Raw genomic sequence first — 20,435 nt, 5'->3', positions numbered from 1 at the left:
AACGCTTTAGCAAAGTCCAAGTAGATGACATCAACTGCCATTCCAGCATCAAGGTTCCTACTCACCTCCTCATAAAAGACGACTAAATTAGTCTGGCAAGATCTGTTACGCATAAAACCATGCTGGCACAAACTAATAGTATTGTGAACTGCAATGTATTCAAGTACCCTATCCCTTATTACCCCTTCCAAAAGTTTTCCTACTACTGATGTCAGACTAACAGGCCTATAGTTTTCAGGCTGAGAACGGGATCCCTTTTTAAATAATGGCACCACATTAGCAATCCCCCAGTCTCTCGGCACCATGCCAGACCTCAATGAATCCTGAATAATTAAGTGAAGAGTGAAGTTTGGCAATCACAGCGCTCAGCTCATTTAATACCCTGGGATGAATCCCATCCGGCCCTGGACCTTTGTTTACCTTTACATGTTCAAGTCTCTTTTGAATTTCCTCCCGAGTGACCCATGCGTCAGTAGCTAAATTACTAGAACTGGGCATATTACAAGGGAAGCCTTCATTATCTGGCTCCTCAGATGTATCACCATACAACAAAGTATCCTGTGGCTGGACAAGTGAAATCCAAATATTCAAATCAATCCCTGAGTAACTCTGTTATTTGCATGATGGCTGCAACCCTGTCATTCACATGAAACAACACAGAAGAATCAAACAATGACACACTTACAAAAATTACTGAAGTGAAATGGGGGGGGGGGGGGGGGGGGGGGGGCGTTTGGAGAGTTGTAAGCAAAAACAGAAAGAGAAAGTATGTCAAGAAAATGAGTACAGAGGAAGCAGCAGAGAAATAGGGAGAGAAGTTGAGAACATTAAATAATGAGAAGTAAAAGTGGAAACAGGACCAAACAGCAAAAGGGAGACAAAACAAGACAGAAAGAGAGAAAAAGGGAACACAGAAAGGTAACAGGTATACACAAAAGGGGAAGACAAGTGAAATAAAGAGAGCAGAAAGAAAGGCTGTCAATTGGAAAAAAAAAAAGGAAAACCTTAATGTACAAAGAATCATTTGGAAAGATAAGGGTTAAAGCATTTTATGAACATTTCATCAACTTTGATCGTACAAACCATATTCATTAACAGGCTCCTCATCAGCTGCATCCTCGAGACATACACTTTTCATCTTGGCTTCTGGATGACCTTCCAAATCCTGCTCATTTAAAAGAATTGTCGAAGACACCGTTTCTTCTGCCTTTTTTCGCTCTGCCTCTCGTTCTAATTCTTCAATTTCTTGAAGTCGCTTTTCAAGAAGCTCAGCTTGTCTCTTTTGCTTTTTTTTTAGCTTCTTTTTTTTATTTTTAGAAATCTTGCCAATCTGTAAGTAAGCAGTGACAACTTTGTAAACAAACTGCTGTAAACAAAATCACTGACCATGATTATATTAAAAGCAAAGTTTTAACAAAACTCTTTCTACCAAAAGTCTTGTATACTCTTCTCAAAACCGAGATCATTGTCTTGCTGATGTGAACCTTAATTGATAAACTGTCTGCAGCAGATTACATGCCTATCAATGTGCCTAACCAAAAATGTACACACAGGACTCAAAGACCTACTGCTTTTCACTTTAAAAGACATGAGAGTGAGTTAGATTAATTCTTAAGGAACATACACATAAAGGTCAGTTAATTTTGTATTTATAATGTATTTTTTGTGTGCACAAAAAAGCAATCAATGCAAAAACATGTTTAATTTTTATTGTGTTTGCTTTTTATCAGCTTTTCCATAGGTACCGCACAAAAAATACAACATAAAAAAACCTTCATGTGTATGTATCCTAAAGCAATTTTCTAGCAAAGAAAAGGCAGATACAAGCCCAAACCATCACATACATGTGTGCACTGACACCCAATGTGTCTGGGCACATGGGGTGTTTTGTTTTTTTAAAAAACAAAAACACTCAAGTGTGCATTTTCCATTTAATATAGGTGTTCACATCTACCTTTTCACAGTTTTTTATGTCACTCACTATCATCTGTAAAATTGAAATGTTTTGCAGCAAACAGGATCATTGCTTTTCTTCTGTGTTTAAATATGGGAACTGCTGATTTGTATCCCTCTATGTCATAATAAAAGAGTAGTTTCTTACTTAAAAGCAAGTCACATTCCTGTGCTAGTTGAATATCCATGTATGTACAGGTATCAAACCCATTATTCAAAAAGTTCCAAATTACAGAAAGGCCACTTTTCCCCCCCATGTGCTCGTTGCCTAGGGGCTGGGTATGAGCGGGGAGCGAAGGAGCGGCTTGAAAAACCGCTCCCAAACCCGGGAGTGCAGCAGGACGTAGAATCTACGTCCTGTGGCACTTAGGTACTGTAATACACACAATGTAGATTCTACGTCCTGTGGCACTTTAAGGGTTAAAGCTTCAGTTCTCTGTCCCTCAGTTTCTCAGTTTCAAGAACCATAATTTTTAATTGGTCTGTGGTATGTTCTTTTTCCACAAAGTGCTTCTATACAGCATTACCTAGATTAATGGCAGATCTATGTTGGAAGTACGTGAATACCATCTGTATGATGAGACCATATAGAAAGGTCAGCACATAAATCACAAATTCAAACATACAGGTATAGTAACCCTGTAGCTACAGTCTGTCCCATGTGGGGCTGGCTAAACTCCTTCCCCTTCAACTCATGAGGACAGTGTGTAGGCTTAAAAGGAATATGCCCTTTAACCTACCAACCAAAAAGGTTCTTCTTTAGTTTAGGAGGAGATAATTGAGGCTTCAATAGTCTTCCGCCTACAATATTAGAGAGGCGGCGGCAATTTAAATTCCTTTACTGAGGGGTGCACATTTTTCAAAATGTGTGTAGTACCATGTATATCAATGTATTGACATGCATCAACTGTATGCTTCCTACCTGTTTAGTTCTTTCACAAGTATGACTTGTGTATTGTGTATTGACCCTAACACTTTCAGTCATAACATTTTTGGCACATATGCTACTGTATTATTTTTTTGGTAATACTGATTAGACTTTCACCCTATAAAGTTGACTCACAGTGATGGATTTTTTAGTATATAGTGGGTGCTGGCTCATAAAATTTAAAACATGATTGTGATCTATGGGTTAAGTGTACAAGGGCATACAGAGATAACCTTCCTGGCCCTTATAGATTAACACACAGTATACTATGTTTAAGTGACAAATTGAGTGAGTTATATATATCTCATTCAACCTACTGTGGAGCCACAATGAGAAATCAACATCACCAGCCATAATACAAAAACACTGCTGATGAATAATGGTGTGGTATTGAGGTATATAAGCTGGCAACATCTAGTGTTACATGCTTTCAGGGAATACTCCCTCTTCAGGTGTACCTGAAGAGGGGGGTATTCCCCAAAAGCTTGTGCCACATCTTTCTGCAATAAATATGTTAAAGGCATTTGCTGGTATGCTGATGCGCTTCTTCCTTGTATGGAGGTCTATGGATTTGGTTTGGAAGCAGCTGATGAATTGAATACACCCTATTGAATTATGTATGTGGTGTGCCAAAGAACTAATTACTGTTGAACATCTAGTGTTGCCAGAATTATATCATCCCCCAAGTGATCATATAAATGCAGCCATTGTAGAAAACGCCCAGTATCTAATCTTTGAAGGTACCGTTTCTAACAATAGAATTTGTTACAAACTCTAAAAACTACCTGGTCCCTCCTCATTTCCACTCTTATCATCCTCACTGACTCACTGTGTGGCTAACCGCTCTCCCTGGGCATGAGAATCCTCGAACTGTAATGAACAAGCCTGCCCCATAGTAGTGATTTGCTGGTCACAGTTCAGGTCGAGAGCTTAGAGAACTTTTCATGGCAGCTCAGACTGCACACTTTTCTACTTTTCATGTAGAAAAACATGAGATCTGAGCTGCAGTCAAAAGTTCTCTATTACTGACAAATAAAAAGGGCAAATGTCAGAGAGAAATGGAGCAGCAACATAAAAAGGGAAGAGAGCAGAAGAACAGAATCCGAGGGCAAGAAAAATTGAAAGTGAGGATAATGTGGTTAAAGGAGAACGTAGGTCAAAATTTAAAACGCCTACTGCCCAATAGTCCTCCTATTGTTTAGTAAAAACGCCACACTTTTGGCTCAAATATTTACTCAGTCACACTTACTTCACATTTTCTATCTGTTTTCTTGAACAGGCAGCTATCTTTAAAAAGGTATTCTCCCTTCCTTTCCCTCCTTGCTTCATAATGCACATGTGTTTCATTCCTCCCCCCACCCCTCTGGCAGATCCACTTCTGATTGGCTGGTGGGCATGAGTAGCTCAGAACAGGAGACAGGATCAAGTTACACACATGCTCAGAGAATAGGAAGGCTGCCGCTGGCAGCCTACAGGAAGGACAGAGAGATTTCAGTGATGTCACTGTAGACTTCACACTGCTGTAGGCTGCCAGCACCATATCTCAGAGAAGCAAGTAGGGATCTGGGAATTTAGATATGCAGTAAGTACAGTATATTGCATGAAAAATTTGTTAAAAAAAAAAAAAATAATCATGTGTAATCAATTGTCTTAGATACTATACTTGTCCAGGTGTGTTTCTTTAAAGTCTGTATGTAAATGTAGGTTTGCATAACTGACCATGTGTCTAGTGTGCTAGCATGTATAATGTCTGTACTTTAGCTTTTATCATCTGCATAATTTCACATACAGAAAATGAGTTACAGTTTAGTGTAAGGCTAATTGCTTTATAGTTGTCACAGCTCCCAGCTTATTGTGAAAGAAAATTATTTTTAAAAATTAATCTTAAACCTAACACATAAGAATATATGCTGTTGTTTTTGCTGAGCACAAAAAAGGATATATTCAAAGGCTGAAGCCCATTACGTCATACATAACTAAACAGGGACCAATCTAGATAATAGATCCTATGCCTGTTTTTATATTCAACAATACTCTTTGCAAAAAATAAAAGGCTGATAAAAATATAATAAATAAAAAATTAAAGAAGCATACTTACTGGTTTCTGCTGAGGAGCAGTACTCACTGGAAATAAAACAAAATAAATGTTAAACATTTATATACATAACTAGTCTGCAAACATGTAACTATATATTAGGAAGATGGGAAGGACACTGACAAATGTTCTCTTTTTTTTTGTATGTGCAATTCACAAAGAAATAACATTTTATTTCAAGTCAGATGTGAATTATAACAGTTTAATTTTTTTTAAATGTATTATAGTTTTGTAAAGTTAAAAATGAAAATTCTAACAAGCAGGGCCCTTTACCCTCTGTATGGTTTAATACATGCATGAGATCTATTTGTTTGACAAAGTAGATGTATCGGCCTTGTGGAATATGTTGGTGCTTTATAAATACTTATTACTTATACTTATTATTAATAAATCTGCCACCTTATAATTGAAATTTAAAGGAGAAGGAAAGGCATTTTATTTTCAATAATTAGTCACAATAGTGCAAGCTAGAAAGCTATATTTATTTTGCAGAATGCTTTACCATACCTGAGTAATCAGCCATAGAATCACGCTATGTTTGTTTAACATAGCAGTTGTCATTTTAGCTTGTTCTGACTTCACTTCAAGGCAGCAGAGATGGAAGGAAGGCAGTCTTACACAGAAGATTGTGTATACAGAATAAAAGGAAAGAAATGTGGTGTCTCTTTTCACTAAGGACTCGGCGAGCAGCAGTTCTGTGAGTGCTTATGGCTGTATTTACCTTTCTGATAAAGCTTAATTAGGGCCATGGCAGACAAGGAGATTAGTAGCTGTGCGACAAATCTCCCTTGTCGCGGGCAACTAATCTCCCCGATATGCCATCCCACCAGCTAGAATGTAAATCGCTGGTGGGATTGCATACATGGCGCCGAAATCGGCGCACTGCGTATGCCATCCCACCAGCGATTTACAATCTAGCTGGTGGGATGGCATATCGGGGAGATTAGTCGCCCCGTCTGCCACGGCCCTTAGTGTATAGCTTTCCTTCTCCTTTGATAGCAATATGAATACTAGCGTAAGTGAAATATTTTTATTGTTAGGAAAAAATTTAAAAAACTGGGAAGCAAAATGGCAAATCGGGTTCTATGTTAATAAATACAAAGTTCATAGAAATAAATGTGAGTTAAACACTACACAATATTATATTGGGGCCTCCTTAACTGAGAAGGATATGAGGATTTTTGTGGATAACAAACTGTGCATTTTTACACAGTGTTACAATTTTTTTACAATAGTATCTCTTGATACGCTTACAGGAGCATTCTTTGAATTTGCTATTCTGTGTATTCTGTCTATTAGCAAATATTCACTTGTAAAATACTTGAAAATACTCTTTAAGCTGGTCTGGCTTGACCGTTTCTGGCATTCCTCTTACACGGAGGTTACTTCGACGTGAGTGGTCTTCCATTTCCATTACCTTAGACTTTAGATTCGCAACCACTCCTTTAAGCTCCTCACTCTCATCCATCTGCGAGTTTTGTGTGCAAACCAACTCCTGTACTTTAGCCTCCGTTTGACCAGTCCGTTGCCCCAGTTCTTGACCTTCTGCCCGAATCTCCGACAGTAGCTCTCGGAAATCCCCCTGCAGGTTATTTCTAAGGGTGGCAAACATCTCTGTCAACCTTCCTTCTGTTAAAGGCGATTCCACAGTACATTGCACTCCTTCCTTACTTTGCTGCACAACCCCATGTCTGCTCTGCGGTGAAGCCGAATCCACTATCCCTTCAGTCTCATCGCCATCTTGGAGCAGTGTATCTTCTGGTGGCTCTGCAGTGCCCTTCGAATAAAATGTGGACAGCTTCAAAGGGGACTGCTTCTGCCCAAATCTCCGACAGTAGCTCTCGGAAATCCCCCTGCAGGTCATTTCTAAGGGTGGCAAACATCTTCGTCACAATATAAGTGCTATAGGAGCTCAGGGTTTTCCAGCTACTCGCTTGCTCTCAGCTTGATAAGGCCCAGACCATCTCATATGCGACCTTCCACCTCACATCCTACGTCCTCACATGACAACTTTATATTACAGGTTGTTGAGAAACCAACCAGAAAACATGCTATTCTGGACCTAGTGATCTCTAACAATCCTGAATGTAAAGCAAATGTGCAAGTGGTTGAACCCCTGGATAAGTCACCACAATGTTATTTCATTTGACGTTTGGAGCAAAAAACAAATATACACTGGGATAACAAAGACCCGGAATTTTAGAAAAGCAAATTTTAACTCCTTAAGGGCAGTGCTACAGAGCATAGATTGGGGCATTATGTTTTCTGCTAAAAACACAAAACAGAAATGGTTGTCATTTAAAATTATATTAAATCATTACTGTTCTAAATGTATTCCCTTAAAGGAGAAGAAAAGGCTAATAAAGAGTTAATCAAGCTGCAGGCATACCTTCAGTTGTCTCAATAGTGCCCTTAAGTCTCCCCATACTTCACCCGTTCAGAAGATCAGAAGCCAAACAGGAAAAAAAAAACGCTGAGCAGTGTAGAGAAGATGCCCATAATGCATCACTCCTTTAAGACTTGGCGACTTGTTACTGCAGGTGGCGCATGCACAGACAGCAGGAGCGTCCGGTTGCCATGGCGACGCAGCGTCGGAGAACTCTGAGAAGCAGGTGGGGGGAGCGGGGGGGCAGGTGCGGCGAACGGCGGAGGGTTTGTGGCAGGAGCGGGGAGCGGAGGGGGGGCTGGCTTGTGCTTTTCAGCCCATACAGAAACGCTGGACAAGATGGCGGCGCCGTTCACTGAAACAAGTATGTAGGTTCTAGTATGTGCATCTCTCTAAATCTTTCATTAGGCAAGCCAGGAATAAAGCGTTTTTACACAGCAATAGTAGTACTATTTAATAGTGTGCTTAATAGATTTTGACTTTCCTTCTCCTTTAAGAGGTAAATGTGGAAGCGTTAAGAACCACTCTATGTGGCTTAATTTGAAGGTAAAGAAGTTAATATGGGAAAACAACGGAAAGCATTTAAGAAATATAAGTCAGAGAGGACAGAAGCTGAATATAAACACTATAACAAGTGTTGTTAAAAAACAATACGGAAGGCAAAGATAGAAAATGAGGGGCGCATTGCAGCAGAGGCCAAGACTAACCCCAAACAATGTGGGTTAGTGTGTGGCTCCTTTGAATTATGGTACCAATATGGTTATAACAGATACAGAAAAGCCATATACTAAATTAGTTCTTTTCTTCAGTATATAGAAAAGAGGAGCCAGAGCGCCAAGACCCACCCAATAGCTGCGATGTTGGCTCAGCTCAATTGAGTCAAAATTAAAGGGTTACTCAAAATTAATGTGAACAAGGCACCAGGGCCAGATGAAATACACCCTCGGGTACTAAGAGAGCTAGGTTCAGTTTTACAATGGCCGCTGTTGCTGATCTTCTCAGACTTGCTCTCATCTTATATGGAACTTATGGATTGAATGTCATTATCATATTTAAAAAGGGATTGCAACCTCATCCTGGAAATTATAGGCATTTAAGTTTGACATCTGTGGCAGGCAAGTTATTTGAAGGCTTGTTAAGGGATCACATTTAAAATAATGTTCTGGAGAATGATATTATGAGCAGAAATCAGCATGGCTTTATTAAGGACAGGTCATGTCAGACCAATCTGATTGCTTTTTATAACGAGGTCAGTAAGAAGCTGGACAGATGGGATTGCAGTAGATGTGATCTATTTGGATTTTGACTAAGCATTTGAAACCGTGACCCCCAAATGACCGCTTTCTAAACAAAGGTCTGTTGGTCTTAGTGAAGGTGTTTGCACATGGATAGGGAACTGCTAGTGATGTGCAGGCTGGCACGATACCCGCGGGACCCTCTGGTCAACCGGGTTTGGACTGACCACAGCACATTAAATGCGGGTTGCAGGCAGGTTCGGGCTGAGCTCTTCCGCTTGCCTTCCTTGCTTGCAACCTTACACTGCTGGCAGGTCTCTTCTTGCTTTTCTATTTATGGGCGTGCACCCAGAAATCCCTGCCCCTTTTGTGACATCACTGTGGGACAGACGCGGGTCTATAAATGGAGGGAGGAAGCCGGGTCGGGAGAGGGTGGGTTAGGGTAGCCCCTTATGCCCTTAATGGGACTGCACTTGGCAACTCCATAATGGAGAAGGACCTTGGAGTCCTTGTATATAATAAACTTGGCTGTAGCAAGCAATGCCAGTCAGCAGCTACAAGGGCAAACAAGGTTTTGAGCTGTATTAAAAGGGAAATAGATTCATGGGAGGAGGGGGTTATTCTTCCACTTTACAGAACACTGATAAGGCCCCATCTAGAACCTGCCATTCAGGTTTGGTCTCAAACGGGAAATTAGAAAGATACAGAGAAAGGCAACTAAGCTGGTAAAGGGTATGGTAAGTCTGACTTATGAACAAAGACTGGCCAAGTTTGGGTTGTTTGTAATGCACTGTACTGGCACTCAAGGGGCGATACAATAACTATGTATAAATATATAAGCAAAACTGGTAGAAAGTAGGCACTCACGTCTTGTTAAATAACAGTATGCCTGGGTGCAGTATAAAAGTTAATGTAGCACATTAATATATAAGGGGATCATATAACAATCTCTCTAATGTTTTATTTACCAGTAGGTCCTTCCAACAGACACAAGGGCACCCATTCAGATTAGAAGAGATTCATTCTAAATTTTTGGAAAGTATCTTTTACTGTGAGAGCTGTGAAGCTGTGGACCCCCTAAATCAGTCGTGCTTGCTGATACATTAGTTAACTTCAAGGAGGAGTTGGATGGCTTTTTAAAAAGTGAGGGACTAAAGGATTATGGAAGATAGCTCTTAGTACAAGTTGATCCAGGGACTGCAATCTTGGGGTCAGGAAGGAATTTACCCCCCCCCCCTTAAGGTTTAAAAGAAAGATGTGTGTCTTTTTTCAACCTAACCAACTATGTTACTATGTTTTGACAAGGGACAGCAGGATTAAAAAGGTTGAAGGATTTATCTTTATGTAAATGCAGATTTAAAGCCATGTGCTAAAGAAATTACCAGAGACAGCAACAGGGAGGGTGAGGAATCCCTATGAGTAGAGATTTCAACAGGGCAAAAGGCTACAAAGAAAATTATTGGTGTATGCTATAAACCAACCCATATAAATGAAGAAATTCTTAACACTTAATTTTGCATCTGTCTACACAACTGAGGATCCAGCTAATCAAGGCTTCCACTTTAATAGACCCAATTATAGTAATATAACTACTGCTGCCTGGGTCACTCAGGAGGAAAGATTAAAAAAAAAAAAAAAAAAAGAGACTTGAACATGTAAAGGTAAACAAAGCTATAAGTGCCAATTTATTTTATCATGGGACTGGCGTATTGCTAATGTGGGGCCGTTATTCAAACAGGGATTCCATTCTCAGCCTGAAAACCATAGGCCTGTAAGTCTGACATCAGTGGTAGGAAAGCTTTTGAAAGGGGTAATAAGGGATAAGACTCTTGAATACACTGCAATTCACAATACTATAAGTTTGTGCCAGAATGGTTTTATGCCTCATAGATCTTGCCAGACTAATTTAATTGCCTTTTATGAGGAGGTGAACAGGAAACTCAGTGCTGGAATGGCAGTGGATGTCATCTATTCGGACTTTGCTAAAGCATTTGATACAGTATCGCACAGAAAGTTAATGATAAAATTGAGGAATATTGGCCTGGAACATAACATTTGTCATTGGATAGAGAACTAGCTGAAAGATAGATTACAAAAAGCGGTGGTACATGGAACATTTTCTAATTGGACCAGTGTTAGTGGAGTACCGCAGGAGTAAGTCCTTGGTCCTTTGCTTTTTAACTTGTTCATTAATGACCTGGAGGTGGGCATAGAAAGTAATGTTTCTTTTTTTGCTAACGGTGCTAAATTGTGCAAAGCTGTAAGTTCCATGCAGGATGCTGCCACTTTGCAGAGCTATTTGACATGGCCACCTTTAGGCAGGCAGTCACAAACCAAGTGAAGGGTAGCAGGTGGCTTGACAGGTTCTATGTGAAGGTAAAATATCTAAAGTGCTTTTAAGCTAACTGTCGTTGGTACAATAATAAATAATAAAGGTGTCAACAAAATACCATAGTATTTCCACTGAGTGTCTGAGGTGGGCTAGTAGGGAGGTCATTAAAGTTATGATTCCTGCATTCAGCCCCCACAGGTAGATTGTGTATGGTGCATTTTAAAAAGAAGTCTTTTAAGCCATGCCATTACCTGCTGAGCCAGATGGAGGAGGAGCACCAGCTTTTTGCCATTCTGTTGCCTCTGCAGCCATCCTTCGAACATAGGCATCCTCAACACACATCAAAATATTTTCTGGTTTAATATCAGTATGGATAATTTTACATTTGCTATGCAAATAATCCAAACCCTGAAGAACCTACGGAAAATACAGTTAACACTTATTATCAACTCACCGAACACAGATCTAAAACATTTAGGGTAAGAACCCACGGAGCGAGTTACTCGCCCACGATAGATCTCTTTTATCGCAGGCGAGTAACTTGCTCCGTGGGTTCTTACCCTTAAATTAGTCTGGTAGTATCTCCATATTTGGAGAACTAAATAAATATACACATATAAACAGTTTTGTAGCTATAACAGTACAAGCAATTTTTCATGTATTATGAAATGTCACCCTTCCTGCACATTACCACTTTTTCAAGTTTTTTCCTTGACATAGTTGCTTTAATAAAAATCCCCTAAAACCCCCTACACTGCTTGAACTCAGGATTTGGGCAGCAAAAGCCAGATATTCAAATGGCAATGACATAATAGACATTCTAAATAATGCTACAAAAAAGTGATGGGGTTCACTGCAGGGAACTTATCGCAGCCATGTTTGGGCACACACATGCACATAATTAGCGATTGCGACAACTCATTCATAATGGACGTGTGTGAATTAGCAGGGTGAGTCTCATGCACAGCTCATACGTCAGGCACACGTATAATGAGCAAGAAAGGAAGATTTGCTTATTATGTGCAAGTGCACCAAAAACCACGGCCACCAGCACCGGGAGCTTCCTCCTGGTGCAGGTAACCTAGCGCTGGCAGTGGCTATTTATTTTAAGAAAAACTATTGTTTCCCCCAACCAAAGTGCAGGCTCTATTGGCCGCACCTCTGGTGAGGGATACAATATGGGAACGATTGTGCATTTTAACAAGATAATTGTTAACTGATGTTTTTATCCCTCAAAAATCCAAATCTTTTGTGGAGAATCTGGCATTTGGACAAATCAAAAATGTATGAATTAGGTGCATCCCTTCCTCTTTACTTACTGCTTTCTTTGGAACCACACCAGTAATAACTACGTAGACTTTTCAAATAGATATAAAAGAGATACATAAAAAAAAACCTCACCTGGCGAATAATGCTTTTAACGCAACGAATAGGAAGACCCTGATAGTTTGATTTAATGATCCATTTTAATAAATGATGGCCAAGAACTTCAAACACCATACAGACATCTAAAATTAAGTTAAGGTCTATCAATAAGCTTTGCACATAATACAATCATATAAACATTACTGTACATTTCAGCAAATTAGTACTGCAGATAACCATCAATTTAATCAAATATGCTAACATTTTGTAATTGTATCAATAAGCACTATTACAAATATGCTCTGGTATTGCAGTTTTTAAAGATATTAAACACCTTCTTATAGGTCAGATTATAAATATTTATGCGAGTACATCAAAAGATAAAAATCCTGAACCTTAGAAATGTACTGCTTTATGTATCGATTATAAAAAAAGGATACGCATGCCATTCATGCCAGAGATCTTAAAGTCATCAATTAACTGCACTACCATGTCCTTGTTTGGGTCTCTGGGGTCACTTTCCCGCACCTGAAAGAAGATGATCTGTAAAATTCTCATTCACTAAAAAAAGCAGATCATGAGGAATAAATATCATAAAAAATATATGCTATCAGTTACATGGAAAACAGGCCATTACAGATAGTAAAGGAGAGAGAGAGAGAGAGAGAGAGAGAGAGAGAGAGAGAGAGAGAGAGAGAGAGAGAGAGAGAGAGAGAGAGAGAGAGAGAGAGCGAGAGAGAGAGAGAGAGAGAGAGAGAGAGAGAGAGAGAGAAATGCAACAGAATATTAAAGGGGTTAAGCACAAGGAAAAAGTGTATACTAAGCAACTTTGCAATATATACATTTTTAGTAATTATTTAAGGATGTGATTGGTAAATGTAATTCCTATTAAAAGCAGTATCCCTTTGTTCCACGCTATTACTTTCCAACTACTTCTGATCACTTGTGCCATTGAAACATAATAGTATTCAGCTTCCATTTATCAATGATTCCAATTCCCATAAGGCCCCAGACACTTCTGTTGCTATTCTTCTTCCAAGCCTATTAATTTAACATGCAATGCATTGTGGGAATAAGAGTCCTGGCTGCAAGTGGGCTGACTACAGCTTCAATGGTACATAAAGTCAGAATGAGAATAGGACAGAACAGCAAAGTTTGTGGTGCTAAAGTGTACAATTGGGGTATCCAGCACACCTCACACCTACGTTGCAGTATCTACTGGTCCCCTCCACATCTGGCATATTAACCTACACTAAAAACCCTAATTCTGCTTCTGTGTGTCCTTTCTCCACAAAATGTTTGGAAACTGGTAACTTTGTGTTTCCTTCCAGATTGTAGGGCGATGCTGTGATGTATACATTTTTCCCCCACATAAAGCAACCCACATGGACATATGATCACATATACCACAAATCTTAATAAGCATGTCAAATGCTTATACTCATGTCTCGTCAGAGAAGGTTAACATGCCCAGACGTGGAGGGGACTTGTAGATAATGCTAGGTAGGCATAAGGCATCGTGGATACACCGGTTGCAAACTTTAGCACTGCAAGGGACATAAAAAAGATTTAGACTTATATGTTTTCTTATAGGATGCAATTCCGTGCTCTTTTTTTGTCTTACAGGGTTTGGGATTGTGCTATGACACCTGGAATCTGTATACATATAATAATGGTCTGGTGTACTGTACAGTAACATTTTTGTTGGCACAACAAAACAACTTCGCTCAGATGATTGGTGAAATGTTTCAGAGAAAATTAAAAGTTTAGATGCTTTATACTTAATTCTACTAGATACTTTATATCATGACCTGTTTAGCAAAAATATGTTGCAAAATTGCCTATAGAAAGGAATTATAAATTACAATAAAAAAAAATGAATAGATCCTCTAATCTAGTCTGACAAAGATGAAAAGAATATTCACTCACACATCTGAGTAACTTTATTTCATCCAAAGCTGTCTCTGTGTAGTGCTGAGCACTTTTTACCACTTTCATCGCCACAAACCTTTTGCCTCTGAAAGTTAAAAACAGAACTTTTATCTTTACAGCATAGAAGAAAGCTTATCCAGCATGGTTATGCTTCAACCTAAAACATTTAAAGAAAAACATACTTTGTAAGATACATCTGTTAATAAAGTTAAAAAAAAAACAAAAAAAACAATCAGATTGGTTCAAAACAGAACACATACCTTTCAGAGAATAAACCATGCCCCCTAAAACATGTCCCCAATTTAGGGTAAAACCTCAAATTATTACATATTAACATCAGTATGTTTATATTATTTTTGGTTTTTCTAAAAGGGCCAGTAAACATAGTGTACCTGTTTTGCATAGAAAAAACAAAAACCATAGATTTTTTTTCTACACGCTTTAAAGGAAAAGTAACACTAAATAACACTAAGGGGCTGATTTACTTACCCACGAACGGGTCGAATGGAGTCCGATTGCGTTTTTTTCGTAATGATCGGTACTTTGCGATTTTTTCGGATTCTTTACGAATTTTTCGGATCCAATACGATTTTTGCGTAAAAACGCGAGTTTTCCTATCCATTACGAAAGTTGCGTAAAAAGTTGCGCATTTTGCGTAGCGTTAAAACTTACGCGAAAAGTTGCGCATTTTTCGCGTAAGTTTTAACGCTACGAAAAATGCGCAACTTTTTACGCAACTTTCGTAATGGATACGAAAAACTCGCGTTTTTACGCAAAAATCGTATTGGTAACGAAAAATTCGTACAGAATCCGAAAAAATCGCAAAACATACGAAAAAGTCGCAAAATGTTCGTTTTCAAGTCGGAACTTTTTCAATTCGGGTCGGATTCGTGGGTTAGTAAATCAGCCCCTAAGTAAAAAAGCTATTCTACCCTGCCACAATAACTGCCTTATCCTGCAAACCACTTAGTATTTTAAATGCTTTAATAGAAAATACCTGCCAAAACTTGGCTTCCTGTCAATTGAATTAAGGCGATACGGCAAAGGAAGGAGCAGCAATCACTATGCGATGATCGATTGATTGAGCCTAGCCTTCTTTCTGTATAGGAAGGAGTCAGGCTAGGCTCAATCAATCGATCTTCGCACGGTGGATGCAGTTCCTTCCTTTGCCGTTTGCTGTAGTTCAATTGAGAGGAAGCCAAGTTTTAGCAGGTATTTTAAAGCATTTAAAATACTAAGTGGTTTGCAGGATAGGGCAGTTATTGAGGCAGGGTAGAATAGCTTTTTTACTTTAAAAAATTTAGTGTTACATTTCCTTTAAGTGATATATTGTTTCCTTCTGAATGCAGTAAGAAGCTCTGTAAGCAAGTAATGGCAGAAAACTGTGCCCAGAACTGCAAGGTTTTTTATTTTTTTTTGTCACAACCATCATTCTCATGTTATTCTAAGCATTTTACATCATCATAAATGTAAACTTGGGAAGTGTCCCTCTCCAATCCTCTGTTTTATGCTGGCTCTAATTAAATGATTGTTACCATAGTGCCCAAAAACAGGAAACATTTCAAGTGGACCTGTCACTCAGACATGAGAAGCTGTATAATAAAAGTCCTTTTCACATTAAACATGAAACCAAAATTAATTTTTATATTAACACGTTCAAACCCATTATAAATGCATCTAAAAATCCCAGCTGTCATATACGGCCTGCCCCACCTCTATGTCTTAGGCATAGAGGCAGGGCAGACAATTACTTAAACTTTCCATTCAGTACTCACATTCCCCCTACCTTCTACCATCTAATTGTGTAGCCAGTGCATGGGCATAAGGTCGCCTATTCTGGCACATATACAAGATTTCGGGGTGATACAAAGCTTGTACCGCTTGGACCATGCCCACAAATTGTATATTCCCAAGACCGAAGGAAACAATATTTATATCATTTATATAGTATGTGAAGTTAATTTTGCTTAACAAACACGATAGAAAAGAAATTGTAATTATTTCTTAGGTCCTCCTTAAGGTGCTGCAAATCTACTGCAAAGTTTTACTGATAATAAACCTCAAGCTGTACTCACATTGTGTAGCTACAAATTACTTTCTAAGTACCGTATTTTTCGGACCATAAGACGCACTTTTTTTCCCCCAGAAGTGGGGGGAAAAAGTCCCTGCGTCTTATGGTCCGAATATAGCCTACCGATATACTTTAAAAAAATGTTTTTACTTGCCCATGTGGTCTCCGCAGGGCCCTCCTCTATTTGCCGGCGCTTAGCTATGGCGCTGTGCGCATGCCCATACGCATGCGCGTCATTGTGCATGCGCCAGAGCTAAGCGCCGGTAAATAGAGGAGGGCCCTGCGGAGACCACACGGGCAAGTAAAAACATTTTTTTAAAGTATATCGGTAGGCTATATGCTGGTACAGATGGGGGCAATATGTTGGGTGAAATATGTTGGGTGCTGCTGGTACAGGTGGGTGAAATATGTTGGGTGCTGCTGGTACAGGTGGGGGGCAATATGTTGGGTGCTGCTGGTACAGGTTGGGTTTTAATGCACATAAAATATTTTAGGACACTTTGTTTCAGAATCTTTTTTTCTTCATTTCCCTACCCAAAAAATTGGTGCGTCTTATGGTCCGGTGCGTCTTATGGTCCGAAAAATACGGTATAACTGAAAGCAATTCCCTTAAAGAATAGCCAGAACAAAATGTTACTTTCTTTCAAAGTTATTAAAAAAAGAATAATTTTGGCCACTGCAAGGGTTCTCTGTACTTTTATGTTGGGACTTTAGAATCCCTTGCACTAGCACAATAAAAGCTAACAGAGTTGCTTACACGCAGTGAGTAAATAAATAAATGTGCATAAGAAGCTTTTTCTACTTGTACCTTACCACAGTCACCACATTTACATTCAAACAATGAACAGCACCAAGGCTCCGTTGTTAAAGCATCAGTAACACCCAAAAATGAAAGTATCAAAGTGGACCTGTCACCCAGACATAAAAAAGCTGTATAATAAAAGACCTGTTCAAATTAAACAAGAAATCAAATTTTTTTTTATTAACACAGCAGACAATTTCCATTCAGCACTTTGTAGACGTCACTGCCCGCCTTACTTTCCCCCTCCTTCACCATCTTATTATGTAGCCAGTGCATGGGCAGGTGCATTAGGTCCACCATTCTAGCACATAAACAAGATTTTGGCATGATGCTAAGCTTTCCTTACTAACAAAATGGTGCCTGCCTGCTTGCTGCAGTTGTGTAATTCCCAGACTGAATGAAAAAAGATTTAAATAATTTATATAGTGTAAGTAAAGTTTATTATGATTGACTAACCTGATAGAAAATAATTTGAAATTATTTCTTAGGGTGACAGGTCCCCTTTAAAATATTATATACTGTTGACCTGCACTAGTAAAAGTTGTGTGGTTGCTTCAGGTACACTACTATTAGTTTATATAAATAAGCTGCTGTGTAGCCATGGGTGCAGCCATTCAAATTAAATGGTGTTTTACAGAGCCTTTTAACTTCTATGTAACCTGTGCCCTTTCCCTTTTTTTCCCAGATAAATTTGCTACCCCCGCGGCTACACAGTAGCTTGTTTATATAAACTATAGCAGTCTTTCTGAAGTAAACACAGAACATTTACTAATACAGGGCAGCAGTACAGTATATTTGAATTACTTCAAAACATGATTTTTTGTTACTGTTCCAAGAGTCATTTCCACTTTGGTTTACTGTGTTTTTTTTTTTTAAACCCATTAAATATTTTCCAAAGAACTGAAACGCTGTTGGTTTAATATCTATTTTTATTCTCTGTCTCTCCAAATAGATGCAATGGAGTGCTCATTATCAAAATAAATCCTTTGGTTCCTCACTTTCCAGCAATGAAGCTCTGGTCAAATGCCCCACCAAATTTCATTGCCTACCTCTCTGACCAGGCTGTCTGATTAGCTGCACCAATAAGATTAATGGTGTCTGATTACCATAGACACACCAACTACATTGAGGTTTCTTGCTCGCTCTAATTGACAGAGCTGTTCTGAACAAAGGAGGAGGTAAAAAAAAAAACAAACAAAAAAAAAAAACAGCATTCAGTTGTGTCTGATGTTGGGGAAAGTGACAAAATGGAGCTGGCAAACCTGATTTTAATGAAAACTTTAATATAGCAGTGCAGGAGGAAGGAAGAGGCTACATAATTTTTACTGTAGCACTTCAAAAAGGGGGCAGTGAGTAGAGCATTTCCACTTAGTTTTGTTATATATGGTTTCGTTCTCCTTTAAGAGTCAGGCTCAGAACAAAAAGGGATCATGTCTACAGCCTGAAAACTATAGTGGTAGGAAAAAGCTTTTGTAATAGGTAATAAGGGATAAATGCTTGAATATTTTGAAAATCACAACACTATGGGGGGGGGGGGGGTGAATTCACAAAATTGGAGATAGCAGTTTTGGAGTAAAAGTGGTGTAAATACACAAACAGGAATCCAAAATATCAACTCAACCACCAATTTTAATTTATTGGTGAAAGAAAGACAGTTTACAGACACTTAATTAACATTTTTTAAACAAGTAAAAATGAAAGGAAGTGTATTTTATACAATTTTATATTATTGCCAACATAGTTTTACCTCACATTTGCATTATTTTGCTAGTTTTTGCTTAATGAATGAGGCAATATTAGCATTTCTGAGTGAATATATAACACATCTTTTTATATGATGTATAGAAATATATATATATAAGTAAAGCCTCCCTGGCAAATTGTTATATTTAATTGTGTGGTGTCAATAACACCACACAACTGATCTCAGCCCCTATAGCATGTCCAGAACTAGAGAGCTGCTCAGTGGCTCAGGCCCCACTTTTAGCTCTTACACTTCTGTTTCCATCATCCACCTTAGTGATCAAGAAGCCATCCACATATACACTGGAAGTCAAAGTGTGATCTTGGGCAATTGCACAAGTTGCGTGGCCAAAGATGGTGGCATTAATCTGCAGTTCTGGACGTGCTATGGGTCACAGTTAAGATGGGGCAAGTTTAATTGATGGTGGTGTTGCCAGGAGGTTTTACTTTCCCTAATTTCCCTCTAGTAAAATTAACTTCAATTTACAGTAATAAAGCACATATTCTCCCATATTGGCCTTTAACAAAAGCAGGAAATTTCTTCTTTGAAAGGCTCAATCTTAAGAACAAGGCAGAGGTACAGCCCGGAGTCACCTAATGGCAGACTGACAGGTTTAGGAACCTTCACAAAGAAAAGTGTGCCAAATGTTGTTGTGTGAAAGACAAACCTGGAAATGACAAATTCACAGAAGTGGAAATAGAGATACCGTATATACTCGAGTATAAGCCGAGTTTTCCAGCACTCAAAATGTGCTAAAAAAGGAATCCTCGGCTTATACTCGAGGCAAGCTGGATTACTTGTCCTACCTGCACATCCCTCGGCAAGTTTAAACAAAGGTCGCGCTGCGTGCCGAGAAAATGAGTCTTAGGTAAGTCTGTCTTAGGGGGTACCTGGCTGCACATCCGTCGGCAAGCGAGAAAAAGAGTCACGCTGTGTGCGCACAGGGAGGGGGCGCGGCCCAACCTTCGTTCCTGCTCGGCGCGCAGCTAGACCAGCCATTCGTTCTTGGCGACAGATGTGCAGGTAAACCCTTAGCGTGACTTCCACTGTGCGCTCGGGTGCCGCAAGGGGGAAGCCGCGCAGCAGCGTGACGTTTGTTAGTGCATGCCGACGGATGTGCAGGTACCCACTAAGACAGACTTATTTTCTCGGCGCGCGACCCCCCGTGCTTGCCGATGTATGTGCAGGAACCCCCTATGAGACACTTATTTAAGACAGACTTATTTACTGTCAGTGAAAAAATAGGATCTGTACAAGAACTGTGAATAGACTGTCAAATGGAGGGGCATACTGGGCCATTGCAATCTGATTGCATGTCGGGCCTGTAGCTCAGAGAGCCAAATAACTGTAGAAGTGAAATGGCAGGGAAGCAAGCAAGGCAGTAAAATGGCAGGGAAGGCAAGTCAAATTGCAGTCTGTATAGAAAGATGTATTAGAAAAATAAGGATGACAGATTATTCCAGATTTATACCTTCCTAGTGAGTTTATTCCGTTTGGTGCAAGTCAGTTTTGTGTGTAGACTGAACACACTAAGGTTAACCCTGCAAGTAAGAGGTACTCTTGCTACTTTAACCTTCTGAGGTGAACTGTAG

The 20,435-nt window shown here is 39.3% G+C and overlaps 1 protein-coding gene across 7 annotated transcripts in view; it reads right to left on the bottom strand.

Annotated features, from left to right (window-relative positions):
* Positions 1-20,435, bottom strand: part of srpk3 (SRSF protein kinase 3) — a 108,896-nt gene that overhangs the window by 19,773 nt on the left and 68,688 nt on the right. For all 7 annotated transcript variants that reach the window (XM_031897552.1, XM_031897551.1, XM_031897553.1 and 4 more), the window contains 6 exon segments: positions 14,224-14,311; positions 12,735-12,822; positions 12,331-12,437; positions 11,181-11,346; positions 4,980-5,005; positions 1,084-1,330 (listed from right to left, as the gene is read on the bottom strand). In XM_031897552.1, coding sequence (XP_031753412.1) covers positions 1,084-1,330; positions 4,980-5,005; positions 11,181-11,346; positions 12,331-12,437; positions 12,735-12,822; positions 14,224-14,311 — 722 coding nt within the window.

The sequence above is a fragment of the Xenopus tropicalis genome, chromosome 3 (assembly GCF_000004195.4).
Source record: "Xenopus tropicalis strain Nigerian chromosome 3, UCB_Xtro_10.0, whole genome shotgun sequence".
In the NCBI taxonomy this organism is placed as follows: domain Eukaryota; kingdom Metazoa; phylum Chordata; class Amphibia; order Anura; family Pipidae; genus Xenopus; species Xenopus tropicalis.
This window is presented reverse-complemented; position numbering and strand designations above follow the sequence as displayed.